This window comes from Mesitornis unicolor, unplaced genomic scaffold, assembly GCF_000695765.1.
Source record: "Mesitornis unicolor isolate BGI_N332 unplaced genomic scaffold, ASM69576v1 scaffold41562, whole genome shotgun sequence".
NCBI lineage: Eukaryota > Metazoa > Chordata > Aves > Mesitornithiformes > Mesitornithidae > Mesitornis > Mesitornis unicolor.
This window is the reverse complement of record NW_010167920.1, coordinates 19,364-43,721: the sequence shown is the minus strand read 5'-3', so window position 1 is coordinate 43,721 and position 24,358 is coordinate 19,364. Positions and strand designations below refer to the sequence as shown.

The 24,358-nt window shown below is 51.5% G+C and overlaps 1 protein-coding gene across 1 annotated transcript in view; it reads left to right on the top strand.

The window, feature by feature from the left end:
* Window positions 1-6,127: 6,127 nt before the first annotated feature.
* LOC104536286 (junctophilin-2-like) overlaps window positions 6,128-24,358 on the top strand; it is a 19,888-nt gene continuing 1,657 nt past the window's right edge. Inside the window, exons 1-3 of the mRNA XM_010178851.1 lie at window positions 6,128-6,891; window positions 20,815-20,933; window positions 24,145-24,293. Coding sequence (XP_010177153.1) covers window positions 6,152-6,891; window positions 20,815-20,933; window positions 24,145-24,293 — 1,008 coding nt within the window. The 5' untranslated portion in view covers window positions 6,128-6,151. The remainder of the gene's footprint in view (window positions 6,892-20,814; window positions 20,934-24,144; window positions 24,294-24,358) is intronic.

Below are 24,358 nucleotides of genomic sequence, written 5' to 3'. Positions count from 1 at the left end.
CCAACTCCTGAGATTCTGTGATTCTGTATTGGATTAATAGAGATTAGAAAAATGGACTAATTCAAGACTGCTGTCACAGTTATGCTTTTACGTGCGTATTTCTCAATGAGTTGCGTAGGTATGTAGCTAACTTTAAGCCTGGGATTATAGTCGTGAAGTTGATTGATTTTGTTTGCGCCCTTTGAGATTGTAAGTACAGACATGAACTGATTCAGCCCTCTGGCTCCTTAAACTCTGTCCCAACTCTGCCCCGTGGTCACAGAATGGTTAAACACTGAGCTGTGCAGCTTGTACCACAGCAGCGAGAGTTCAGGGTAACACATCTGTGTGCACTGCAGAAACTTCACATGTGGCCGTAAGGTGCGTAGGTTGGGTGTAAGGTGTGTTCTGGTGAGTAGCAAGCAGTGACCAAGTAACTGTCATCAATGGCTGCCGTTGGGAATTTCAATCTGGAAATCAAAAGGTCTCCAGTGGATCTGCATGGCCGCTTCCTCGCTGCTTCATAAAATGCGTCTTCTAAGGGTGCAGGGCGACTGGGTTTTGAGTTAATGTTGTAGAGAATTTCAAGAGACAAAACTTGATGTAGGAGTTTGAATTTGATTAGATCTTGGGCTGGAAACTTGGGACAGAAGAGGGAGAAAGATGAGTCAGGATTTTCTCCTGTAAAGATACATAATATAGTGCTTCTGTCAGCATGCTGCTCCCCAGGGTGTTGTCCCGCACCCAAGAACATGCCGTCTGTGTGATCCCTGGTGCTGCACGAGGTTGGCAGTTTAGCCCTGATCCATGAAAATGTGCCTGGCCAAAGCCACCTTGGGCAGCACTGAGCTGAGCCCCCAAGACCCAGGTCATGAGTGCTGCACCCTGGTGCCCAGTGTCTCTCCTTGCGTTAGACCATCACATCTTGCCTGGTCCCAGCCATTTGTTCAATACGTGAGCTTCTGTGACGACTTGGGAATGTGTAGAAAGCTGCATCCAAAGCCAGGCTGGGAATCACCAGCCAGCATCATGTGTGTACGACTTGCGCGACCCACTCCTGTTTTGTCTCCTCACTTGTACACAGTAACGGTCTGCAAGATCCGCATTTGGCCAGGCCACTAATTGGACCTGGTAATGTTTGAATTTGAGGTTGCTGAGATTAACATCTGGAAAGACTTTGGAAATCTGCTGTCCCTTGAGTAGGGGACATGATTCCCAAGCCCCCTGGAAGCTACCCACGGGAGGAAGAGGGCCCTGGGAACGTGCGGCTCTTGCCAGGTCATTAAAAGCTTTAGGTCATGGCCGGGCTGCCTATGGATTTCAGAGGGATGTAGCTAATTCTAATGTTTTAAAATAGACTTTAAATTAACTTTTTATATATTTTTTGTGTGTGCATATATATGTATATACACACACGTAACAACTTTAAAATATACTTACAAATCACAGACAACCCTGTAAGTATATTTTATCTTGTGGCTAGCTGAGGGTGGTGGCTAAATAAAGCCCAAATCTGCAGTGAAGCTTTTGGAAAGCAGGTATAGACTTTTGATGCCTAATCAGAAGTGGATTCATGGTATGGTTTAGCCCAGACATTGTGTGGGTAGTTTGCTTTTTTCTCTGCTACCAAGAGTCCATTTTTGTGAAAACTATGGGAGACTGATGGCTGAAGCTCACCTTCTGTAATGTTGATTGAAATCAGCCATGGGGCTCAGGGCTCCTAGTGTGGCTGGGCAGAGACAGTAACATGATGATATATTTCCTTGGGGTATCTAAGCTGAATGTATGCGTATCGCTGCTGTCACCAGGAAAGAGCTCAGAGCCCTTTGTTAGGGGCAGGACGTGGACAGTGACTGTGGTTGTGGAAGGCAGAGCATGAAGGAACTCATCGTTTTGCAGCCTAAGCTATGGGCAAACACGTAGTTCTTTGGCTTCCACGTCTAAGTTTTGTCTCTGCTGTAAGGAAGGCCTCAATTTTTTAGATACTTTAGTGCTTTTGACTCCGAGTGCTTGACCCAGTCAAATGTCACTGTAGAAAAAAATCTTGCTGGTAATGCAGAACCGTGCTGCATATGCAGGATCTGGGCCCAAAACTAGGCTTTGCTGTACAAACAACTGTTTATATAAAGGGGGGGGGTGGAAACTCACCTGCAATTGAAGAGGCCTGAAACCAACTTCTTTTTGACACTGCAATTGAGTCCCTAGGGTGCTAAGAGAAAGCAGTGGTGTCAGTTAACTGCGTGTGGAAACAATTAGACCATTCAGCGACCACAAGAAAGGGGAAAAGAGATGCAGAAGCGTGCTTTAGTGGGAGAGATGAAATGGGGTGATATGGAGCAGTGCCAACTCCTTGGGTGCCCGGGGCAGGGAAAGCGCAGTGGGAAGGGGCCTGGGACAGGGCAGAAGGAGCAGCATCCATGAGACTTAGGAATGGGCTCTGGAGGGAGCTGCAATGGTGCTGGTTTGTGTCTGATGCCTCTGTAGCAAAGCTCCTGCATGCCTGGATTTGACCCATGAATGAATCCTGTGAATTTACTTTTTCCTCTCTGGTTTTCTTCTGTCTTTCTTTTCCAGTGGAAACAATCAGAAAATACTGTTGGCACCAAAAAGAAGCACTAGTTTTTTGCTGGCCTGTTTTGCACGTGGTGCTGGGCATTGAATTAATGGCCCTGGCCTCTTACACTGAGCTCTTATAACACATCTGTCATCACACTATCTGGGTAACAGCAGATGATAGTAGGGCAGTGATATGGTTTGAGTTGTTTGCATTATTTACCTCTTTGTTTGTATTATTTACATTCATCACTAATTATACTAGAGCTCAGAGGCGGGCTGGGAAGGGGAGATGTGATGCTGCTGACAGCGGGCTTTGGGTGTGCACCAAGAGCTGAGGCTTTCACCTTGGATGCAGCTGGGCACCACCCCAACCTGCTGCCAGGGTGAAACAGGGGGTGCTACCACCCTGTCAGTGTGTTTGGAGGTGAAGGCTGCAGGGATACAGTTTTCATCAAGACCAGAATTTAGTCCTTCCCATGCAATGAAGATACCCAGACAGGCCCCCCACCCCTGTGTTGGCTGGGGATGATTGAGGTGATGAACTGCGTACCTGTGGGTTGCAGAGGAAACGGTGGGGTTTTTGTTATTATCACAAGAGAAAATGCAGGCAATAAAGGATTATTGGGGTCCTGTCCCTCAATAATCACAACTTGATGGTGTTAGGTGACTTTGTCCCACTGCCCTGGTAAATCAGATAGGGCTGGGGCAACACGGAAGTGTGACTGACCCATTTTCATCCTAAATTGAGAGGTTTTTTCACAACCACTGCTTTTTAAGTTATTTTTTTGTAGAACCTCAGGTGTGTATGAGCACATGGCTGCCCAGCTGTCAGCTTTGTGTCCTGCCTGTAGCCCCTTGCCCAGGCTGCTTTGACATTCAGGGAGTAGCGATGGCTCAAGGATATACAGCCCTGCTCAGCGACCACGTGTGGGGGTTTGCACAGCCCTGTTCTCTCTAGAATGGGCTGCACTGGTCCGTGTTGGTGAGCTTGGCTCCGCTTAAACCCTGTGTGCCCTGATGCGTGGCCGCCGACCACTCCAGCTGCTCTCAGCAGACTCTGGCTCCACTCCAGGGGTGCTCTGTGGCTCTGCCCTGGCACGAAACCTCAGCCAGGGACTGAATTGCAGCATGACAGGGACATGGCAGTGCCCACTCGCCCCTGCGTTGGTTGGGCAGCTGCGGGCAGCAGTGTTGGTGCCCTCCATTAAGCCAGGCGGGGTTGGTAGGTTTGGTCACACTACATAGCTGAGACCAGTGTGAGGAGCTGGTGTCAAACCTTGTGCTGAGGGCAGGCACATGTGTCCCCAAGAAGTGGCACCCCAGGCTCTGCTCCGTGAAGACCCACTGTTCCGTGTGGCTTTTCCCATGCAGGTGTCCCTGGTGCTGCTTGGGGGGACGAAGGAGGTCGAGGACTTGCTGGAGGGCAGTGGCTGCTCCAACCTGGCCCCCGAGGAGCAGCTGAGCCCCTTTAAACCTGTGAGACTTTTCCAGAGTTCCTCTTCCAGCAGCACTCTCAGCTGCAGTCTGCTGTGTGTGAGGTTGTCCCATCCCAGGAGGTCTCCAATGTCACCCCGATCGTGTGTCAGTCTTGCTCACTGACAGGGATTGAGCACTGACCTCACCAGCTCTCGGTGGGGAGGGATGTGGGGGCAATATGGGGGTGTCCAAAACTTCATTTTGTGTGAGGAAGACTCATCACCATTTTGCAGAGAGATAATTGGGAACACAGTGAGGAACATGCCCAGATACCTGGGCATCTCCAGCGATGGTCCTTGGCTTCCTGCTTATGCCTGGACCCTTAACTCGCACTGCCCACCTTATTTTTCCTCATGGAGCTTCGAGCTCTGGCTCACTGCTCCCCATGGCTGGCCACAGCCCACAGGTGCTCTGCTCTATCTGAACCCTTACTTTTTTTGGTAGGAGAGACCCAGTGTTTGCAGGGAGCCCAAAATCCTGTGTGCTGTGGGGTGGGCAGGGTCTGTCGGGGGGGTGGCTCACCCCAGGGCAGCAGCTGCTGCTTGCTCGGGGACTTCTTGTCTTTCCTGGCCCCCAGTGCTGTAAGTTAATACCCCACAGGCGGGTCCAAAGAGGATTTCAACGAAACCTGAAGCTTGGGAGTAAAGATTATGCTGCAGAAGTAGCCTGGAATACTGTAAAATATGCACTCCCGCTATCGCCAAAGAAGGATCTGGATTTGCTCCCTGGGGAGCGGGGTCATCCCTGGCCTCAGGAATGGTGTCTGAGGAGAAAGATGACTGCCTTGAAGATAGACCACCCCCTTCTGTCTCATCCTGGCCCTGCTGAGCGTCCCTGGGAACCTGGGAGTGCTTGTTCTCCCCAAATTTGCTGCCTCCTGGCAGGCCACTGCTTAATGAAAACCAGGTTTAGGACAGATGTCTGTGAAAATGCCCCTAGCATGATAGGCCCTTCACTTGCGTGAAGCAGCACCTGGGAGAGTGAAGGAATGGAGTGGACTTGCCAAGGGCGTTGGTGCTCCCCCAGCCCCCTCTGCCTGCACCCTGGAGTGGAGGCTGCTGGCGGCCTCTGCCCTGCGGGGTGCTGGGCTGGGGCAAGGTGTGCAGGTCCTGTAATGCCAGGAGCAGAGCTGGGTGCTGCTCTTGTTTTGGGTGGTTTGCCAGTTTCAGAGTGAGGAGAGCCAGGCTGGGGAGGTATCCCATCCCATCCCATCCCATCATCAGAGCTGTGGTCTCCAGTTCACACTTCAGGAACCTGCAGAGGTGCAGACCTGGAAGGGATCTGGAGAGGAGCAATGTGCTTTTTCCAGTCCTTCAGGATGTTGCTGACAAGGTTCTTCTGGGTCTTAACAAAGTCCTGTACCCAAGGTGCAGCCCTGCCATGGTGAACACTATGTTCTCTGTGTCCTCCATCATAAGGCACCATTTGCCATCTTGAGCTGGGTCTGGAGGAGTGTGGTGGGGCAGAGCTAGGGGAGCCCCACACAGAGCTGCTGCACTCCTCTCATTTTTGCATGTTTTCCTTTGTGCAGTGTAACACAGACCTTGGTTGTGGTACCAGGGACAAGGTGTGTGTCAGGGCCAAGCTGATGTGGCTGCAGGTACCAGGGCAGCCCATGCAATGGCCATGTGCCTGTCTTGGGGGTCCAGAGCCGGTCCTGGCAGCCTGTGAATGACAAACTGCAGAACAGGCTGATAGGGGCTGTCACTGAGCCAAGGAGAGCTGTGCCACCACAGCTCGCATGTCTGCTGGGGCTGCTGTAGCCCTCAGCACAACCCAAACTCTAGCTCCGAGGGGCTGCCTCCTGCTTCTTGTTCTGGATGCAAATCCAGACCCTATCTGTTAAGTGGCTTTCACCTTGCACCAGTGTCCCCTGGTGCCCCAGCCCCTTTCTGATGAGCTGTCACCTCCAAGCAGTGGCTTTCAGGTTTGTGTCCTCTGCCCACTGCTGCTTTTGCATTTGAGTAAGCACTGGTGGGGCTGGGGTTCCTCTCTCGGAGGGAAGGTGGGTATGGCCACTTCAGGGCAGCGTTGACCTGCAATTCCCCTGCCTTTGCTGTCTCACCCAGCAGTGAGCTGCTTCTTCACCCCGTCCCTCTTCTATTCCACAGGCACGTACCAGGGCCAGTTCACCAACGGCATGCGGCACGGCTACGGCGTGCGGCAGAGTGTGCCCTACGGCATGGCCTCCGTGGTCCGCTCCCCACTGCGCACCTCCCTCTCCTCCCTGCGGAGCGAGCACAGCAATGGCACCCTGCCGCAGCAGGACTCCCCCGCCGCCAACCCCGAGAGCCTGCCTCTCTCGCCCACCATCACCCGTGGGGGCTTCGCCCTCAGTCTCTACGCAGAGGCGGAGGCCGGGAAGCCCAAGAAGGGGGGGCTCTTCCGCAGGGGCTCTTTGCTGGGGAAGCTGAAGAAGTCCGAGTCCAAGTCATCCCTGGCCAGCCAGAAGAGCCGCGTCAGCTTCCTCAAGAGCGAGAGCGGGATCAGTTCGGCCGCCAGTGATGCCACCTCCACTGTCAGCCTGGGCGAGGGTGCCGAGGGTGAAGAGTTCCCCCCGTTTGAGTCTGACATCGATGCCACCACCACGGAGACCTACATGGGTGAGTGGAAGAACGACAAGCGCGCTGGCTTTGGCATCAGTGAGCGCTCCAGCGGGCTGAAGTATGAGGGTGAGTGGCTGGACAATTTTTTTACCACGCTGCCCGACGGCAAGAAGGAGGAGGGCAAGTACCGCCACAATGTCCTTGTCAAGGGCATGAAGAAGCGCGTGATACCCCTCAAGAGTGCCAAGATCCGGCAGAAGGTGGACAGGAGTGTGGAGGGAGCTCAGAGGGCTGCAGCCATTGCCCGGCAGAAGTCGGAGATCGCAGCATCCAGGTAAGCACCCAGGGCTCCAACACACAGGTCTCGATGAAGATGGTCCTTATCCCACAGGTGGTGGGGTCAAATGTGGCTCCTCACAATTTCTGTTTAATCCTTTTTACAAAATGCTGGCAAAGCGAGCACAAGGGCCTGCACAGCGGCTCAGGGCTGTTCAGGACCTGTCTTCCTTCTCGCCCTCTCTCCTGTCCACCTGTGGACCTGGTCCAGCCAGTGACCAGCACAGATGCTCGTGGAATGGTGAGCACCCAGGTGCTATACCAGGCTGCCAAAGTCGCTGCGTGTCATTGATGGGACAGGATGACAAATAGTGGGGTTTGGCTGTGGTAAATCCAGCAGACTCAGCAGCAGCCAGCAGGACGTGTCCCAGACAAATTGGGTCTGCAGCAGAGAATGGCTCAGTCCCAGAGGAGACCCCAGTGTGGCTTTGTGGAGAGTTTATGGGCTGCATTGGGGTTGTTGCTTAATTTTAGTGGCTTGGTGTAATGAGCTCACTGGGAGAAGCACTGCTCTGCTGTGATGCCGTGGACTGGGAGGCAGGATGTACAGCAGGTACTAAACTGAGGAGGGGGCTGCCTTCCCCATCTGTCCCCGAGAGCCAGCTGCCCTCGGCCAGGTTTTGCATCAATGTTTCTGCCATGAGGAAGGCAGCAGCTAGAGCCAGGGTAGGCGACTGAGCCCACGCTGGATTGCTGAGCCAGATCCCATGGTACTTAGCCTGACCCCACAGCCCATGATGCTTGAGGATGCTGGGAAAGGAGGACATGGGGAGGGCTCAGCCAGGTTTGTTCCCTTTTGTCCCCACAGTTTGCCCTGGCCAGAACCCAGGGGTGGTAGCGAGTGAGTGGCAGTGTGCCCGGCGTTGCGTGCCACAGGAGCACGTGGCAGTGTCTTGTTGCATCAGTGTCCCTTGTGCCAGCAGATGCGTGGGCATGGCCGGGCACTGTGCTGCCCCAACACCACCTGGTATGTTGGGACCAGAGAGGTGAGCTCAGCTTAGAATTATCTGAGTTAGAAATTAGCAGGAGAAGAAAGTGCTAATTGCTGCGTTGTCACTCTCAGGGTGGAGGAAAGGAGAAAAAAGAGGGGCTCTGGGGTCTGCCTGGGAAAGGCAGGGGAAAACCTGCTCACGTCCCTGCCGGCATCCCAGCAGTGCTGGCAGCATGGTTCTCCTCCTGCAGCGATCCTGACGGTCTCTGAGCCAGCCTGACAGAGACTGGAGATCGTTAGACAGGGTCAGAGCCTTCACTCCTCTCCTCTTCCTCTGGGAAACGTGGTTGTGACAGCCCTCGAGGTTCTACCTTGCCTCTCCATTGAAATCTTGCCCCACACAGGCTTTGCTCAGTGGCTGGGCAGTGGCTGGGACTCCAGGGCTGTCCTGCCTTGCTCCTTTTTAGTGCTGTTTAATTATCAGTCATTTCATTATAAAGCAGATATGGGAGGAGGGAGCCTGTTCCCAAACCCCATCCCTCCCCTCCGAGAAACCCCGGCTGTACTCTCCCAGCGGCTGTTTCTGCTCCAAAGTTTTGTGGGGAGTGTGATTGTTTTTTTAGTAAAATGTAGTTGCCTCGGAGACCAGCAGAGAAAAACCATTGGGATTGCAAGTGAAATGCTGTGCAGGGCCAGTGAGGATAAAAATAACAGGCTGGGATGGTGTGGAGCCTGCCAGAGCCTCCTGGCACAGCAGGCTCAGCTCAACACCAGCTTCACCATGCCTGGGGAAAGCGTGCTGCTGTGACACTGGGTGCCTGTAAATAAGGAGGCTGGAGCTGTGAAAGCTGCTCCCCAAGAGCTTGGCTGGTTTACACAAACCTCTTTTTATTATACACTATTTACACTTTGGATCAAAAGCGGCTCTGCAGTGTTTTCCATCAGGGGCTGGAATGTGCCCGCTGCCCTGGCCAGGGACTGCATCCCTCCCCAGTGTGGCTGGAGAATAATTTCCTATTAAGGAAACCTCGGAGATGGAGGAAATAAAAGCTGGGTCCTCCAGGGAGTCCTCCCCTCACAGACCCTGCAATGGTGCGGCTGTTGTGGCAGGGGTAGAGGATGCAGCTCTCCCGGCAGTGCCGTGCCTCAGGTCCCATTCCTGCGATGCTGCCTGCAGCTGAGCTGGAGCCGCTCCAAGGAGGGAAATTCAGGCTCCTCCATCCTGTGAACTGTAACTCACCATTTCCATCAGTGTTTATTCCTGAGACATTCTCTCTACTTGCTGCCTTTTGAAAATCCAACCCGTGCTCTCCTTTTTCTTCCTTTCAGCTCAGCTTTAGGGCTAGAAGTAATTATAGATAATTTTTTAGAGGCTCCTTAAGTTAAATCTCAGCTCTGCCACAGACTTTCTATTTGGCCTTGAACCTTGCCTCAGTTTCCACGTGCAGGACAGAGAGTAATTGTTGGCAGATTGTGAAAAACAATTATTGTTTTTCATTAGCATCACCCTGGCTTGTAACTATGAGGTGACGTATTCTAGATGGAGCATTTGTATTGCTCCTCGGATGGCGGTGTGTGCCTTACCAAAATAAATGTCTTTGAGGCTACATGAATGTAGCCCTTTTTTTAGGGGAAGATGTGGCCCATCTGTATATGAGATTATTCCTAGGAACTAATTAGCAGGACACAGCAGCCAGGCTGTGCAGATGCCTGATGAACTCTGTGCACCTGTGCTGTTGCATACAGATGTTTGAGTTTCATTTGCTTCTGGCATTTGGGGGAGCCCCTTGCAGAGATAAATGACCTTCACATCCAGCCTGCTGCTGCCTGGTGGTGAAACGTCTGGAGGAGACCAGATTTCACTCTTCTGCACCATAAAAGGCTCTTTAAGGCACAGAAATCTTGAGGAAAACAAGCTGAAGCACTGGAAGCTGCCTCGGCCAGTTGCACTGCAGGAATCCCAGGCATGTGCCTGAGCTCTGGGGTGCGTGGGCAGAGCTGATGGGTGCCCTCCCTGCCTGTGAACTGCCCTGCGGAGGTGGACAGGAGAGCAGTGACATTCAGGGATGATGCTCAGCCGTGGTCAGCAAACCTTCCTCATCCCACACTCTGCTGCAAGGGTGTCTGAGGGCTTGGGCTGCTTTGCAGCTCCTGTCCTGTCTGCTCAGTTTGGCTGTTCCGGCCTGTGCTGCAGGCAGTGCCAGCCATTGCCTGCCCCGCTGCCTGTCCTGTCCAAGTGGCACTGCCCTGGCCTCCTCAGCTCCCTCCCGAATCTTCCCAGGTCAGCAATCCAGCTGCTTTCCCTGTTGTGCAAGAGGCTGAGGACAGAGCTGGCATCACCTCACCACTGGCTGAGGGAACAGCTATTCTTTTTTTATTTTTTTTTTGTTATTTTAGTGAAAATTACTTGACACGGGGTCAGGCTGTCCTGAACAGCCCATCCCAGCTCAGCTAGCTGCTCCCTCACCCCAGGCAAAGCCCCTTGGTACTGCTCAGACATTGGGCATAAACACCAGGCAGGTCTGTCGGCAGTGTCGAGTGTAACTACTGCATATCCCACCTCCATCCCGCTGCAGTGACATCTGCCATGGTTTGCCTCTGCACAGGGTTGTGCTTCCCAGTGACTTGGACCAAAATCAAGGGAGGGACTTGGCCGTGCATCCTGCAAGGCACGGGTCTGGCCATGCTCTGAGATCGTTTGATGGGTGTGTCCCCTGTTAATGACAGCTCAGATCTATCTGCCAGATGTCATGGGATCAATAGGAAAGCAAGGTGTAAGAAGCAAGAATGGTTGCTGCGCGTCACCTGTTTGCTTCTGACCCTGAAGCCTCTGTGTAGTTTGGTGTTTTAAGCCTGGAGGGTACAACTGAAAATGAATACACTTTGAATTTATTTTTGGTTTTAATGTAATATCAATAGAGATCCTGCAATAGTTCTGCCTGGATAGATATCTGTAAGAATTTCTTAACTGCGTTCTGAAACGTTAGGCATTAATTTCTGTTAATGTAGTGTTTACTCATCAGAGTGAGCCTGGGCTGTGTTAAAGTACCGCAGAGCTGCGGTGAGCACTTGGCATTGGAAATTGCATCGGTGTGGCTTCTCGGGCAATGACACGTGGGCATCATTCATAGTGTGAGCTGTTGCCTGCTTTTGAAGCTTAAGTTGTTTTTCTGTCCATACCCGTGTCTTTGGAGCACATCTTCACTCTTCCTTCAAATAACAAGAGTGCTTAACGGTTCCCGTATCACTTTCCGAACCTCCCCTGCCCGGCTGCATTCCCGGCAGTGCCGTCTTCCTGTGCTCAGCATTTCCAGGCTGTGTGGCCAGGCAGCAGCGAGTGTCTCCTCGGGGAACGCGCCTGTGTGGTGCAAATGACATCCTAAAATCCCTGGAGTCAGCAGAGCCTCCTGACTAAATAAGGGCAGGCAGAGCAGGGCTTTATCAGCGCTGCCCGAGCACGACAGCTGAGAGCCAAGGCCCGTGGCAGCCCACGTTGCTGGAGCTCGACCATGTGCTTACGCTGATAAGGTGCTTTATTTGGCATGACTCTGCTCTGGTGAGCTCCTGCCCTCATCCCCGGCGCTCTTAGGGGTTGGAAGTTGGGCAACCAAAGTGATGTCTTCCCAATGCACCTCTTTGGCGAGGCACAGCATTTCACCACTTCTGCAGGAGGGAGCCAGCACACACGTGGGCAGGGAGAAATGAGGGCAGTCGTGGCTCTTGCTGTAGCTGGATGCCAGGACACAGTGGTGAGGGGATGCTCCTTAGTCCTGCTCTCCCAGCAAAGACGTTTCTCACAGAGCTCAGTGTGTTTATAAAGAGGATAATGTTGTTTAATTCACTCTTGGTTAATAGAAACCCAGTCACTGGCATCTATTTCCACACCAACCGAAGCCCAGGGCTGTGACTCTCCTGCTTTCTGTGCAGCACTGGTGCCAGCAGCACTCACTCCTTCTGATGAAACCAGGCAAATAAAGACCTTTTCCCTTTGCAGCTCTCGAGCAGGCGTGACCTCCTCTGCATGGCTTGTGAGCACAAACTGAGATCAGTGTCCAGGATAACCCTCTGTGGTGGCAGTGAGGAGGGAACCTGCCTGGCGTGTGCCACCATGATCAGGGTCATTTCAGCTTGGGTTTCGCTCAGAGCTCTTGGAGTGAGACCACCACAGGCTGTCCTCTGCCATGGAGCTGTGTTGTCATCATGCATGGTCTGGTTAGGAGGAATACTTCCACCCGAGCCTCCCCGCGCCCTGGATCAGGAGCTTGGGGACTTTGTATCACTCGCATCTTGTAGATGGGGGACACCAAGGTCCTGTCCAAAAGTCAGGGCTTGGTCTTTACAGCTTTGTGATCAGGACTGAGCAGGGCTGGTTTGGGCTTGGTTGGGATGGGTTTTTGTGGTTTTGCTGCCCTAGAACACCAGTCTCCAGCTCTGGAGAAGCACTGCCTGTCTTACCCCCTGTCCCACCCCAAAAGGCCCTTGGGCTCACCCCTCCTAGATTACCCTCACTATCTGGACCGCTGGAGCCAGGGTTTGGGTGAGCCCCTCTCCTTTCCTGCACCGTGCAGCCATAGGGACAGCGAGTCCCAGGGTTAGAGTTCAGCACCAGGATCAGACACCTGCCCCAGCTGTGGGACCCCCACAATGCAGGGTTTTGCAGGCTGGAGGGGTTTGGTTTCATGGAGTGAGTGATGGTGGGACGTCTTCACCACTTTCCTTTGGCCCTTTCCCAGAATGGCCTCATCCCCAGCCCAGCCTGGCTGCAGCTCCAGCGCTGACACATTTTTGGCCCACCGTGCCTGTTACGCTGAGATGCATTTTGACGACAGTGGAGGGTGCACACAGCTTTATCTGTTTTCTACTCGCCTCACATGAATTTCCTTAGGCACTTTCATGCCCTATTAGGGTAAGAGGGAGCACACACTTCCAGTAGCTCCAAGGAGAAAGCATCTGTTGGGCAGCTTTCTCCGGGGCTTCTTGGGTCTTTGGAGTTGACGCGAGCCAGTGCTGTGGCTTTCAGGGATCTCCTCAAGAGGAGCAGAGTTGGGATGGCAGGACATCAGTCCCAGCAATGGATATGACTCAGCCAGCCAGCCAGCCAGGCTTTTTTAATTAATGGGGTGTTCAGTCTGACCTCGAGGGAAATCCTTATCTCAACAGCTTACAAACACAGAAAAGGAAAAACGAAGTGTGAGTTTAATCTGTAAAATGCCTGTGGAAAATGGCAACTTCTCATTCAATTGATCTGCTGCTGCGTGGAGTAGGAAGACTTTGACTCCCATCCAAATGTTTGAAATCAGCTGGCAGGGAGCTGGGCTTTAAAATCATCTGATTCAATCAGGCTTTGTTCAGAGGTTACTGTCATCTCAGTGGAATGTGAAATAGGCTTATCTTGAAAACTAAAAAATATTTAAGTAAAATGTCCAATTTAAATATAAATCCTGAGATACAGAAACCCTCTCTCCTGGAGGAGCTGCATTTTTTTCAGCTTATCCTGGTGCCGAGCCAGAGTCCGTTGGCTTTCTGAGTCCACGTTTTTGTTGTTTTGCTCCTGTGAGGCTTGCTGAGCCACCCTGTGAGCACTTGAGGGACCTGGTGTCCCATCTGCCTGGGTGCCCTCGTCAGCTTTGGGTGCACACATAGGGGATGTGGGTGCTGCAGCCAGGCAGTGGACTGGCAGCCTTCGCAGCTCCCTGCTCCCTCTCTTGTTTCGTCTGGACTTCAAATCTATGAATGTCATCTCAAGAGAACTATGGAGCTGGGAGAATAATGTTTCTGCCTTAAATGTTGATGAATAATTGGGCTTCTGACCAAATGCAATATTTTAAGAAATCTGCCTGCTTTCATTTCCTCAAAAAAAAAAAAATTCCTGCTTTTCTTTTTTTGACTGGGGAAAAAATATCACAAAACAGATAGTGCAGTTCCTCACTCTTTCAATTTGGGTTGCTGAAATCTGAAAAACTTTTGAGTTAGAAGTTGCTAAAATTTTTATTCGAAAAAACCAACAATCTCAGAAAACGTACTTTCTGACCCATTTCATTGCGGGTGAGGCTGTCAATTGGATAAAACACACTTGGATTGCGAATGCTGTCCATTTGGCAGAGCTTGGGGCGGGACAGGAGCTCATGGGTCAAGCTGGGCTCCCTTGAAACAAAAGACTACTGCAGCCCTGGTGTTTTCGTGGAAGTGGGAATTCATTCCCAGGGCTGGGCAGGGAGCAGCCCCTGCCTGCTCTGTGCACGCAAAGGCAGGGAGGCAGGAGCATGCGTGAGACAAAAGGCTGCAAGACCCTGATTGTGTGTGTGCTGTAAAGAAATTCTGATGCTCTTATCGGTGGGATAACTCAGCTGCTTTGATCTAGCAGTGGTAGTTAATTAAATAAGGGTCCCCAGAGCATTATCTGAGCATTACATTGGTAATGTTGTGTTGGAACCTGTAATAAATAATAGGTATTTGTGCCTAGTCCTAAGACTGTACTGCTCTGATAGACTCACTTCTCTGAACTCTGCTTGATCTGCACCCAGGGCAGCACGAAGGAGAGCGGACCTAAAAACCAGGGGGAGGAGGAAGGAGCCCAGTGGGCAGCTGCAAACCCCTGTTTTTCCCCAAGGCTATCTCTCTGGATGGTCTCATAAGCTGCTTCCAGCCTGGCTGTGCTAGCAGGATGGTCTCTGACAGGGTGAGGAGCTGCCTGCTCTGCCCATCCGGACCAACACAGTGGCCCCAGGGCTGTGCTGCTGCATTGGTGGCCAGCAGCTCTTTGAGCTGGCAAGCCCTGGCTTGCACCCCTCCATTTAGAGCCGGCTCTGACAGCTGCCGGCTGGCATCTGAGGGCTGTGGGGGAAACGGAGAGCAGCTGTGGTCTGTGGTGGTCCTGCCGGCTCGTCACAGTCCCTGGACTCCGATGTGGGCTGGCACAAGTGAGCCCTGACGGCGAGCTGGCCACCCAGCCCTGCTCAGCTCACAAGGCAATCAGGGCGGTGGAGATTAATTGAGCAAATCTTCCATATGCAGGGCCGGGGCACGTAGGTTGTCGTCTTAATGAAGACAGCTGCAGGGCTGTCTGCTGTAAGATTAATATCACTTTAACTGTTCCGAGGGGAAGTATTCCTTGGTGAAAGATGCAAGTGGCTCTGAGCTATTTACAGCTGAGGATAACATTTTGGTATTTTAAAAATTCACCAAGTAATCATAAAGGCTAATGCCTGCTGAGTTTGTTAGGTGCAGGGAGCTCTGCCAGGCCTGTGCTCTTGAAGCACTGCACAGAAAAGGATGCTTTACTCCTGGCTGAATGGCCTGTTCGTGCCCTTTCTGTGGAAGGAAGGAGAAAAGGTCCAATTTATCCAGCTAAGTAGCCTGGGCATGTACATAATGCCACCACTTCTGTGTGAGTGCTGGTACCATGAGTGAAAAGCCTGGGGCATCTCCTCAGCTGGCTGCTAGGAAAGGGAGGCTGGAGGACAGAGCTGTTTCTCAAGGTTGGAATGGTTTCTCATTTTGGATTTCTTTTACAGTAGTATGGAGGTATTTCCTTTAGGAGGCAATTTGTGTTGATTTATGCTTAATTCACAATTACACCTTGCAGGTGCAGAGTTCATAATATAAACCAGTAAAGACTCACACACCCCAGGGATGTCAGAGTCTAAACTGAGTGGGTACGTGCACACAAGTGATGGAGCAAAAAGAGCAAAAGAAGGGTAAAAGGTACACCTGGCCCCCAGGACACCTATGGGATGGGACACACAGATGAGTTTGAAAATGGTCCAGGAAAGTGGCACAAGAGATGGGACTGAACAGTCCCATGGGCTGGTTACAGACAAATGAGGGTAGCAGAGCTTTGCTGGTATCTCTATGTGCCTGGAGGCAGATGGATTGGGACTGAACGGAGATGGATTGGGACTGAGCGGGGAGAAAAGGATGCTACAGCTACAGAGGTGACACACATCCAAAGACTGTGGAAAGCTGGAAAGTGTCTGTCCTGGTCAGGGCATAGACTTATAGAATGGTTTGTGTTGGAAGGGACCTCTAAAGGTCATCTAGTCCAACCTCCAACACGTCTCTGTTGGTCAGGTCTATGTGTCCTTGCCCTTCATGATGTGAATGCAGAAGGGACCGTGTTGCCATCAGCAAAAGTGCTTCTGGAGCTTTCCCTGTATCCTTTTTGAGTGCTGCAAACATTCCTGCCAAGATAAACTGTTATCTTAAGTTTCTTCAGAAGGACAAAATTATTCCTGCTAGATACTGGAGCAGGAATCTGGCTGGGGGAGGAAAAGCCAGTTTCCAGGAGAGAGGAGTTTAGCAGAAGTCTTCCTTCCTAGAGTGGACTGATTAATTTTATTTAGTTAACGACTTTTTGCAGCTTATTATGTGGAGAATGGCAAGAAAGAGGTGTTCAATTGGTCCTTCCTCAGAGTTTGCTGAACCTATGGGATGAGGGACACCACAGAGAAGGAAGGACAGTGCTGAATGGGTTTTCTTAATAAGCAAATGTGCAATAGCTTGGGCAGAGCTAAGCTCTTCCCCTGTTTCTAGCCGCAAGGTCATCGCTGCACCTGCAGGTGCCCCAGCCCTGTCTGGTATTTGCAGTATTCACTGCTAATTCCAATCTCATTTATGGTCTAATCCAATGTGGATGTGCAAAACCGTATAAACTGTACAGAGAGTCGGGTATGCTGGCTCGGCTTTGGGGCTCACCTGTTAGCACAGTGCTCAGCTGCGGCTTGCATATCCACAGGGGATTTTAGCAGCGGTCGGAGGAATGATTCGGGCAATGTTTCTGGGAGATGGCCAGGAAGGACAGGAGGGGTGCTCTGTCCTGCACGAGTACAAAAAACAATTACAGCATTAGAGCCCTGCCAGAGGAACAAATAAACCAGCATTTAACCCTCCCTCTCCCAGCCGTCCAGCTGGGGTGCAAAGCCTCCCTGCATGAGGTGGCCCTGGAGCTGCCACCACAGTCCAGGCAGTGCTGCCGGGCTGAGATGGGGGCTGCAAGCATTGCCCACATACCTTCCCTTGGCTTGGCGAGGGGCTGCTGCTCCTCCTTGCAAAGAATTCACCAGAGCTATTTTTAACGGCGCTGCCTGGTGGGATGGCTCAGGGTAAAACTGGGAAGTGCTCATCCCAGGCAGTGCTGCCTTGCTTGGGATGAAAAGCACTGGAGTTGGTTTGTAAAGGACCCTCTCTGTGTTTATTGCCCCTGGTTGGACATTGTTAATGTTCATGGTTTGTTTTCCAGCACTGCTTTAAAAAGGGGCTTTTGAATTTTGCTGCTGGGTGCTATAAAATCCATGGACCTCTGTTTCAGCTTCATCCTGACCTTCTCCTTTCCTATCTCCAGACTTTCGCCCATGCTGGTTTTTGCATGGACTGCTTTCTGCAGAGGGGCTGGGAGCTGACAGCACAACCAGCAGTAAATAAAAAAGTGTGGCCCTTATTCAAGTGCTGCCTGAAAATCATCAAACTTATATGCGTAACATGAAAGGCCAGCATTTTCCTTTTTGCAAAAGTTGATTCTGTCTTTTAAGCAGATCTTAACCTTGGAAGAAATCTTTCTTCTTATGTATTTCATGTCTAAGTTTCCAAGAACACCTTCCTGCCTCTCTCAAACCTCGTGAGCTTTATATTATTCACCACTGCATCCAGCAGACCCTGGGCCATGGGCTGGGAGAGGCTTTTGTGCTGCCAGTTGCATGTGCTGCGCTCTCCTGCTTTGCAGCCGAGGCCAAGTTTTCCTCTGCGTTGAGCTCCCAGGCACTGCCAGCCCGGCAGATAAATAATTATTTCAGAAATACTCTAGGCAAGTTAGATGTTATTGTTATGGCTGGGCCCTTTCTTCTGTACTTTGTCATGGTGTTACTAAACCCTCAGTGCAGCTTTTTGGAGGGCCGCGAGCAGCAGTGCCTTCTTTTCGTGCCCCAGGGATGCACAGTGCAGCTAGGGAAACTGGGGAAGACGTACTTAAAACACCACGCCATGTCTCCGTAAGCCAGATGTTCATCACCTGTCTGCTGCTGTAATGAACGATCTCAGCGATGGTGGGACCTAGTGCAGGGCATCAGCATCCCCTGGCCAGGGGAGAGTAGTGCTCTGCTTTGCGCCACAGCTGCCCCAGGATGCTGACAGAGCCGACGTGTGGTGTGCCAGAGCTGACACATTTGAAGCTGCAGCTGCGTTGATCTTGGTACCCCTATATCAAGTGCTTCTGGATGACTTTGGAGGCAGGGTGACAAGGTGTGTGCAACTGAGTGAGGGAGCCAGGTGAAGCTGCTGTGCAGCTCACATCCTCGGGGCAGTGGGGGACCCCAAAGTCATGCTGTTCGGCTTGCTGTGGAGTTCCAGAGCTGCCCCATGGCCTCCCTGACCTCATGCCCAGCTGTGCCCAGGAAAGCTCACTGTAGGGCCCTGCTAACCTTGGGATTGTGGTGTCCCACAGAAATGGCTCAGCCCAGCCAGCTCAGCATCTCAGCACCTGCAGCATCCTTGCTGCAGCTTCTGCAGCCCAGGTTGGGGCCTTCCTGGCCTCACCATCTCTTTGCCCCCAGGAACTGCAGTACTCAAGAACCATGCAGCAGCCTGGTGGCATCCAGCGGCTTTTCTAGAGGAAAGGAAATCTCCAGCAGGAGGCAAGCATAATTCAGAACTGCCTTGTCACCTCCAAAACCCCTAGGCTGTTCTCTTGCAGTGGCCCCAGTCACTGGGAGCGAGCTGAAGATGTGGGAGCTGCCCTCACCTGTTTGATAACATGTCAGCATGAGTCCAGCTATGTCCCTACTAGCAGAGGGAGCAGACCCTCCATCCAGTCCCCTTCCAGGCTACATTTTTGGAAGTTACCTTTAGGAAAGCATCTACCTGCTTGTCCGGTGTGCTGCCTGCTGCTCCCCCAGCTGGGGCCAGCTGGCTGGTTGTGTAGCTGGGAAGTGGCTGAGTTAGCTTCTGCCTGGCTCAGTGAGTGGCTGAAAGGGAGAATTTTATCTCTGTATGGTGAATCCAGTCCTCTGGAAGCAGCAGGACAAAGCCAGGGGTCTGAGCACGTCCTGCCAGGATGAGTGGGATCCTAACTTCACAAGCTTCTTGCCGGCGCCGGGCAGGCTGTGTGCCCCATGTGCAGTGCGCCCAGCCCGCTCTGATCCCCCAGGCATGGCAAGCACAGAAACATCCCCCTTGATCCCTGCCAGATTATAGTGGAATTAATCACGTTGATTATATGCTACCAAAAAAGGAGGTGCTTTCTCTGTTCAGAGCTGCCTCAGACCTCCTGCTTGTGAGCAGCTGCTTAAAATTGCTGTTTTCTGCCTCATCGTGTCTTGTTTCTGGGTTTTTCAGGAGCTATAATGATTTTGGATAAAAAGACCAAGCATGACAGCAATCCCAGGCCTCTCAGCCTGCGGAGAAAGCAGGGGGATAATGTGTGAGTGTGGGCACGGAGATGAATCATGGCTCCAACAGAGTGGGATGTCATCCCAGGGAGAGACAGGCCGAGCTCTGCACCCTCTCCTCTATTGCAGGACCTTGAACAGCATTTTTGGTTCCCCATCAAGTCACACTGTTGCCTGTATCAATCTGGATTAATGCCCTATGTTTAATTCTTTCCCTGCAGCTACTCATGATGTGTATGTGTGTGTACATATGTGTGTGTGTGTATATATATATAATCTAACTTCTAAGGGTATCAGAACAGCATTTCTATCTCCTTTTCATTGCACCTGTTGAGTATTTAGACTAAAGCTGGTCTTGTCTGCGTACTGCATCTCGGTTTAATGGGAAAGAATTAATCCTGATTTCATGACTGATGATCCAAAAACTCCTTTGTAGCATTTTCACTGCAGGGATGAGAACAGCATCGTTCCTCATTTTTTGTCCTAAAAGATGACCAGATACTAACCTGAGTCTGAAAAGGACTCATCAGGCACCATAAAACCACATTAAAGGTTGTAATTCATAGTGACTTGGTGTTTGAGTGCTGCTAGCTGCTTATCTAACTCTCCACACAAAAATATTTGGTTTTGCATGTGCAGCCAGTGTGTGCTCCATTATGTACAGCAAGGGAGATATTGGAAGCCTCAGCAAACTTGATAGCAAGAGCATGAGGAAAGCAGCTCTTCATAAGCCCCAAGTGGAACAAAGCAGCTGAATATACGGTGCTTCGCTCTCTCTTATTTTTAAGGTGCAATTTTGCTGTTTGAAGTCAACTCCTTCCCGGACTGTGAGCAGCTGGGCTGTAAAGCCAGCCCTGCTTTTAGCGTAAAGATCACAGGGCCCTGAGCTTGAGGCATGTGAGGAATATGACAGCTGGCCAGCAAAGTAACTCTGGTAGCCCTATAGCCCTACAGAGCAAGGAGGAGATGTGCTGGGAAGGGGTGGAGAGGACTCAGGGAGCCAAGCTGCAAGGGAGGCAATAGCTCTGAGCACTGGCGAGAGCAGCCGCCTCAGACTGCAGCTAGTAAAGGAGTTCCTTGGACAAGCTGTGCTGTTTGCTGGAGAGCTATGGGAGAAACATTTGGGATAAAACAAGTCCAGAGTGCTGGGCAGGCGCATGCTGCCACTGGTGAGGTGCAGCAGCTCAGGCTGGTGACAGCACAGCAATGTTCAGCCATCGCGTTACTGTTGCTTTATGCTCCAAAGATGCCTGCAAAAAAGCTTTAGGCATTCCTCTGAGGTAGGTTTTCAGTGCTTTGCAGCACGGCGGCGAGCCTATTTTGCACTACCTGCTGCCTCTCTGCAACACATGAACATGCTTGTGTTTGCAGATACACCTGCCCTGTTCCCTTGTGTGGCTAAATGCGACCTTTACACCTTAGCCTTAAGCATCTGTGCCCCTTACTTGCTGAAAATGTGATATTTTCTCCTCAAGTATGGGGTTTTTGGCTCTGAGTTCTGTGTTATGCCAGGGGGGCTGATTTCATGTAGTTCCTGGACAGGGTCTGCTGCTCAGGCTGGGCTGATCTCAGCTCAGATGGTGCTCACTAGTGTACCCTCTTCTCTCTGCAGGACAGCTCACGCCAAAGCCAAGGCTGAAGGGTCTGAGCAGGCTGCTCAGGCAGCTAACAATGAATCGGGCATAGCCAGGATGATGGCCAGGGAGCTCTCCCCGGACTTCTACCAGCCAGGTAGGACCAGAGGCATCTAAGAGGGATTTTGCAATTTCCTTGGAGAATCTGTTCAAATGCTTCACCTGCTTTATGACCCCAGAAGTTGTCTTTCTGTCTATCCTAAATCTTTTCGTGCATGTTCAGCCGGCCATCTGTGCTGGATGATTTGCCGTCCTCCTTACACTGCTATATTACCTGTTGGAATATGTTACCATAGCCTGGAGGAAAATGTCCCAGTCCTTCAACTTCCCCTCATGTTTCTCCACGAGGGATGAAGCCCTCCCAGTGCCAGGCAGGGCAGGCAGCGAGCTCAGGTCTATTTGCAGTGCTCTTGTCGATATATCCCTCGTGGCTTTTTCTTGGAACAGCTTTGCACATTGACTCACAGACCGTACTCTGTGAGGCCCCACACTGCACCAGGGTATGATCAGACTCAGCTAATTAGGGGCTGTAATATCCTATAAGAAATTTGCTCATGCAAAACACTGTTTTCCCCGGTTTTCTATTTATTTATTAGCATCACTGATGATTATGTGGCTCGGAAAACACTTAGGAGGTTCCCACTATGAGACTGAGCACCGAGGATTAGTAGATAGGAAGTGTAATACTAGAAGGAGCATTGTGAATGCCATTACTTTTCCCTAGACCAAGCTAGCTAGAGCTATATTCTCCTGGAAAGCTTTCCTTTCCAGAGAGGGAAGGTGATAACAGAGCAGAAAAGAGGATCCAAGTGCCTACATTTTAATCCTGTTTTTCTTATCATTCGGCTGCATTACCTGGAACTAGCAGCCCAGTGGCTGCTGAGGCAGGATCACAAGGGACCATCACAGCAGCAAAACTGGGGGTAGGAGCCAAGCAGGGACTCATGGAGTCACAGAATCTCAGGATGGTAGGGGCTGGAAGGGACCTCTGGAGGTCATCTAGTCCAGACCTGCCACCTGCTCCGGCTCTGGTGCTTTGTTGCCTCTGGGTGTACAGTACTACACCCCAGCACAAGGCACGCAGTGGGAAAGGGGAATGGTTCATACCCAACACTTGGCTGGGGAGAGTCATGCTGGCAGATTTGCCTGAATTCCTTGTATTCCCACCTTGCCCTGCACCTACTAGCTGGGGAGATGCCGTGCTGGAGGGAGCTCGCTTTGACTGGGGAAACACTGCAATGCCCAAGCACAGGTGTGAGCCAGCATGTGGCACTTCATTTAACAATAGCTAAACGTCGCTTGATCCTGACATAAGCTCCCCAGCTGCCACTTACTGCTCCACATTCACCCTTTGCACACTGGGGTATTTATAGCACAGAGGCAAAGGAAACTGGAATTCCTGATGGGAGGTTTTTGACATCTAGCTAGATTATTTTTTCCACCCATGGCAACTGAATGAGACAATTGAAATGATCTCTGCAAAGTGCCTGAAGCAGCCTAGCCTCCACTTCTGGCTCCTTGGGTGCTGAATCTTCTTTCCACTTTTCTGTAGGGCTTTGCTTGGGCCTCTCTCAGTGACCTTGTAGGCTGCTGAGGCATGTTTTTCTTCTATGATTCTTTTAAATCTCTGTACTTCCTAAGTGCACAACAAGGGGAAATTTCTCTTCTTGCACGACTGCACTGTCCAGAAACAAACAGACAAAAGTTCACCCTTGGATTTTGCTAGGCGTCGCAGCTGCTGGTCGCACAGCCAGGAGACCCTGGCAGTGTTCAGCAGCTGCATTTCCCCTGCTGTCCCTGGGTATGGCACCAGGCAATGCTGTTCAGCAATCCTCACCTTCACTTTCATTTAGGATATCAGTCTTAATATCTTAGAGGAGGTAAGCCAAAGCCCTTGCTGAAATGTCATGCTGGGAGGTGGATGTGGGATGGGGACATGAGGAGAATTGAGGCTGTGCAGTGCCCTCCAGGCAGTTGGGTTTTTCTGGTGTGAATTATTCAGGATGAAAAGAAAGCAGCAGGAGAGAGCAAGGAGCCTGCAGCTGCAAGCAGGCTGTTTTGAGGAGTCTGAACAACTGTTGAAACAGCTTCTAAATAATCCACTTGCAGCCAGAAATAAATGGCCCTGAATGGGTCGCCTGCTGATTGACAGGAGCGTGCAGGCAGGGCAAAGCAGCCCTCTCTCCCCACCACCCCTCTGAGTGGAGGCATTGCCTGCATGGGCAGGAGACAGCAGCATGCAGATCACACCATTAGAGGGAAAGAAGCACCAATCCCAATTTACCAACTAGGCACAAGTCTACATTAGTCCTTGTGGTGGAGGAGACGATGGGAGGAACCATGAGGTATCTGAGGACAGTGTGGCTGCAGGGTCTGTGCTGTTCAGTAGTACATCCGCACCCCTCAGCATCACTTGGATTCAGCAGAATGAGGCTAAGCCACATCCAAAAGCAGGTGCTTTGCTTTCAAACAAGCTGCTTTGCAACCTCATGCTGCCCATAAGGAGCATGCTCTTGTTGTTCTCACTTGCTGTGAGTGTTGTGGTGCTGTTTGCAGGTCACAGCATACAGGGCACTGTGCAGGGTTGTTACTCCAAAGGATGGAGTGGATTTTGCTCAGCCAGCCACCCAGCATGATGGATATCTTCGGTGTCAGGCTCTAGCTGACTTCCCCAGACCCTAGCTGGGCTGCCATTTGCTTTGCAGACATGGCCTAGGGTTAATAAGAGGTAAAGCTTTAATGATAAGTGAGTAATTGAAGTGAGGGCAGTGTTGTAAAGAGCTGACAAGTCAGCATGGCAGGTGAGGCCAGAATGAAAGCCAAAGCCAAAGCAGCAAGGTGACTCAACCTTGCTGCTGATTTTGCTGCTGTTGCAAGGCTCAGTGCAGAGAGGAAGGCTGTGAAACTGCCAGCCCTGCTCTGTGCACGAGAAATGTGTTTTTCCCATCACAAGGAATGATAGATCATTTGAAGATCTCTGCCTTTCCTGAGGAGACAGGGCACCCGCAGTATCACTTGTGAAGTTGCCATGCTATTAGACACCAAGGAAGCCACATGTACAAGTTTCCCAGGCATTAAAAAAACCAAAACAAAACCAAAACAAACTTTGGGTGGCAGCTGGATCTTCTTTAGCCCCAAGATAACCCATCTGTGGGACCACAAAAAGCTGGGCTGCAGATTTTCACTGTTTCTTTTTCCTCATCTGGAGCTCCCTGCCTGCTCCTTTGGCTCTTCCCAGCTGGGCAACACGTGGTGGGATGTCCCCCCAGCCCTAGGGCATCTCCTCCCACCAATCCCTCTCTCCACAGGCCCTGAGTACCAGAAGCGGAAGCTGTTGCAGGAGATCATGGAGGATGCAGAGCACACCGTCAACATGGAGGAGGAGGCACCACGGCCTGAGGGTGCCCCGCCACCCCCCACACCCCCTGAGAGCCCCCAGCTCCATGAGCAGGACAAGGCCCACCGCTGTGCCAGCCCAGTCCCCAGTCCTGCCACCACCCCTCCTGAGGCCAAACGGGACAA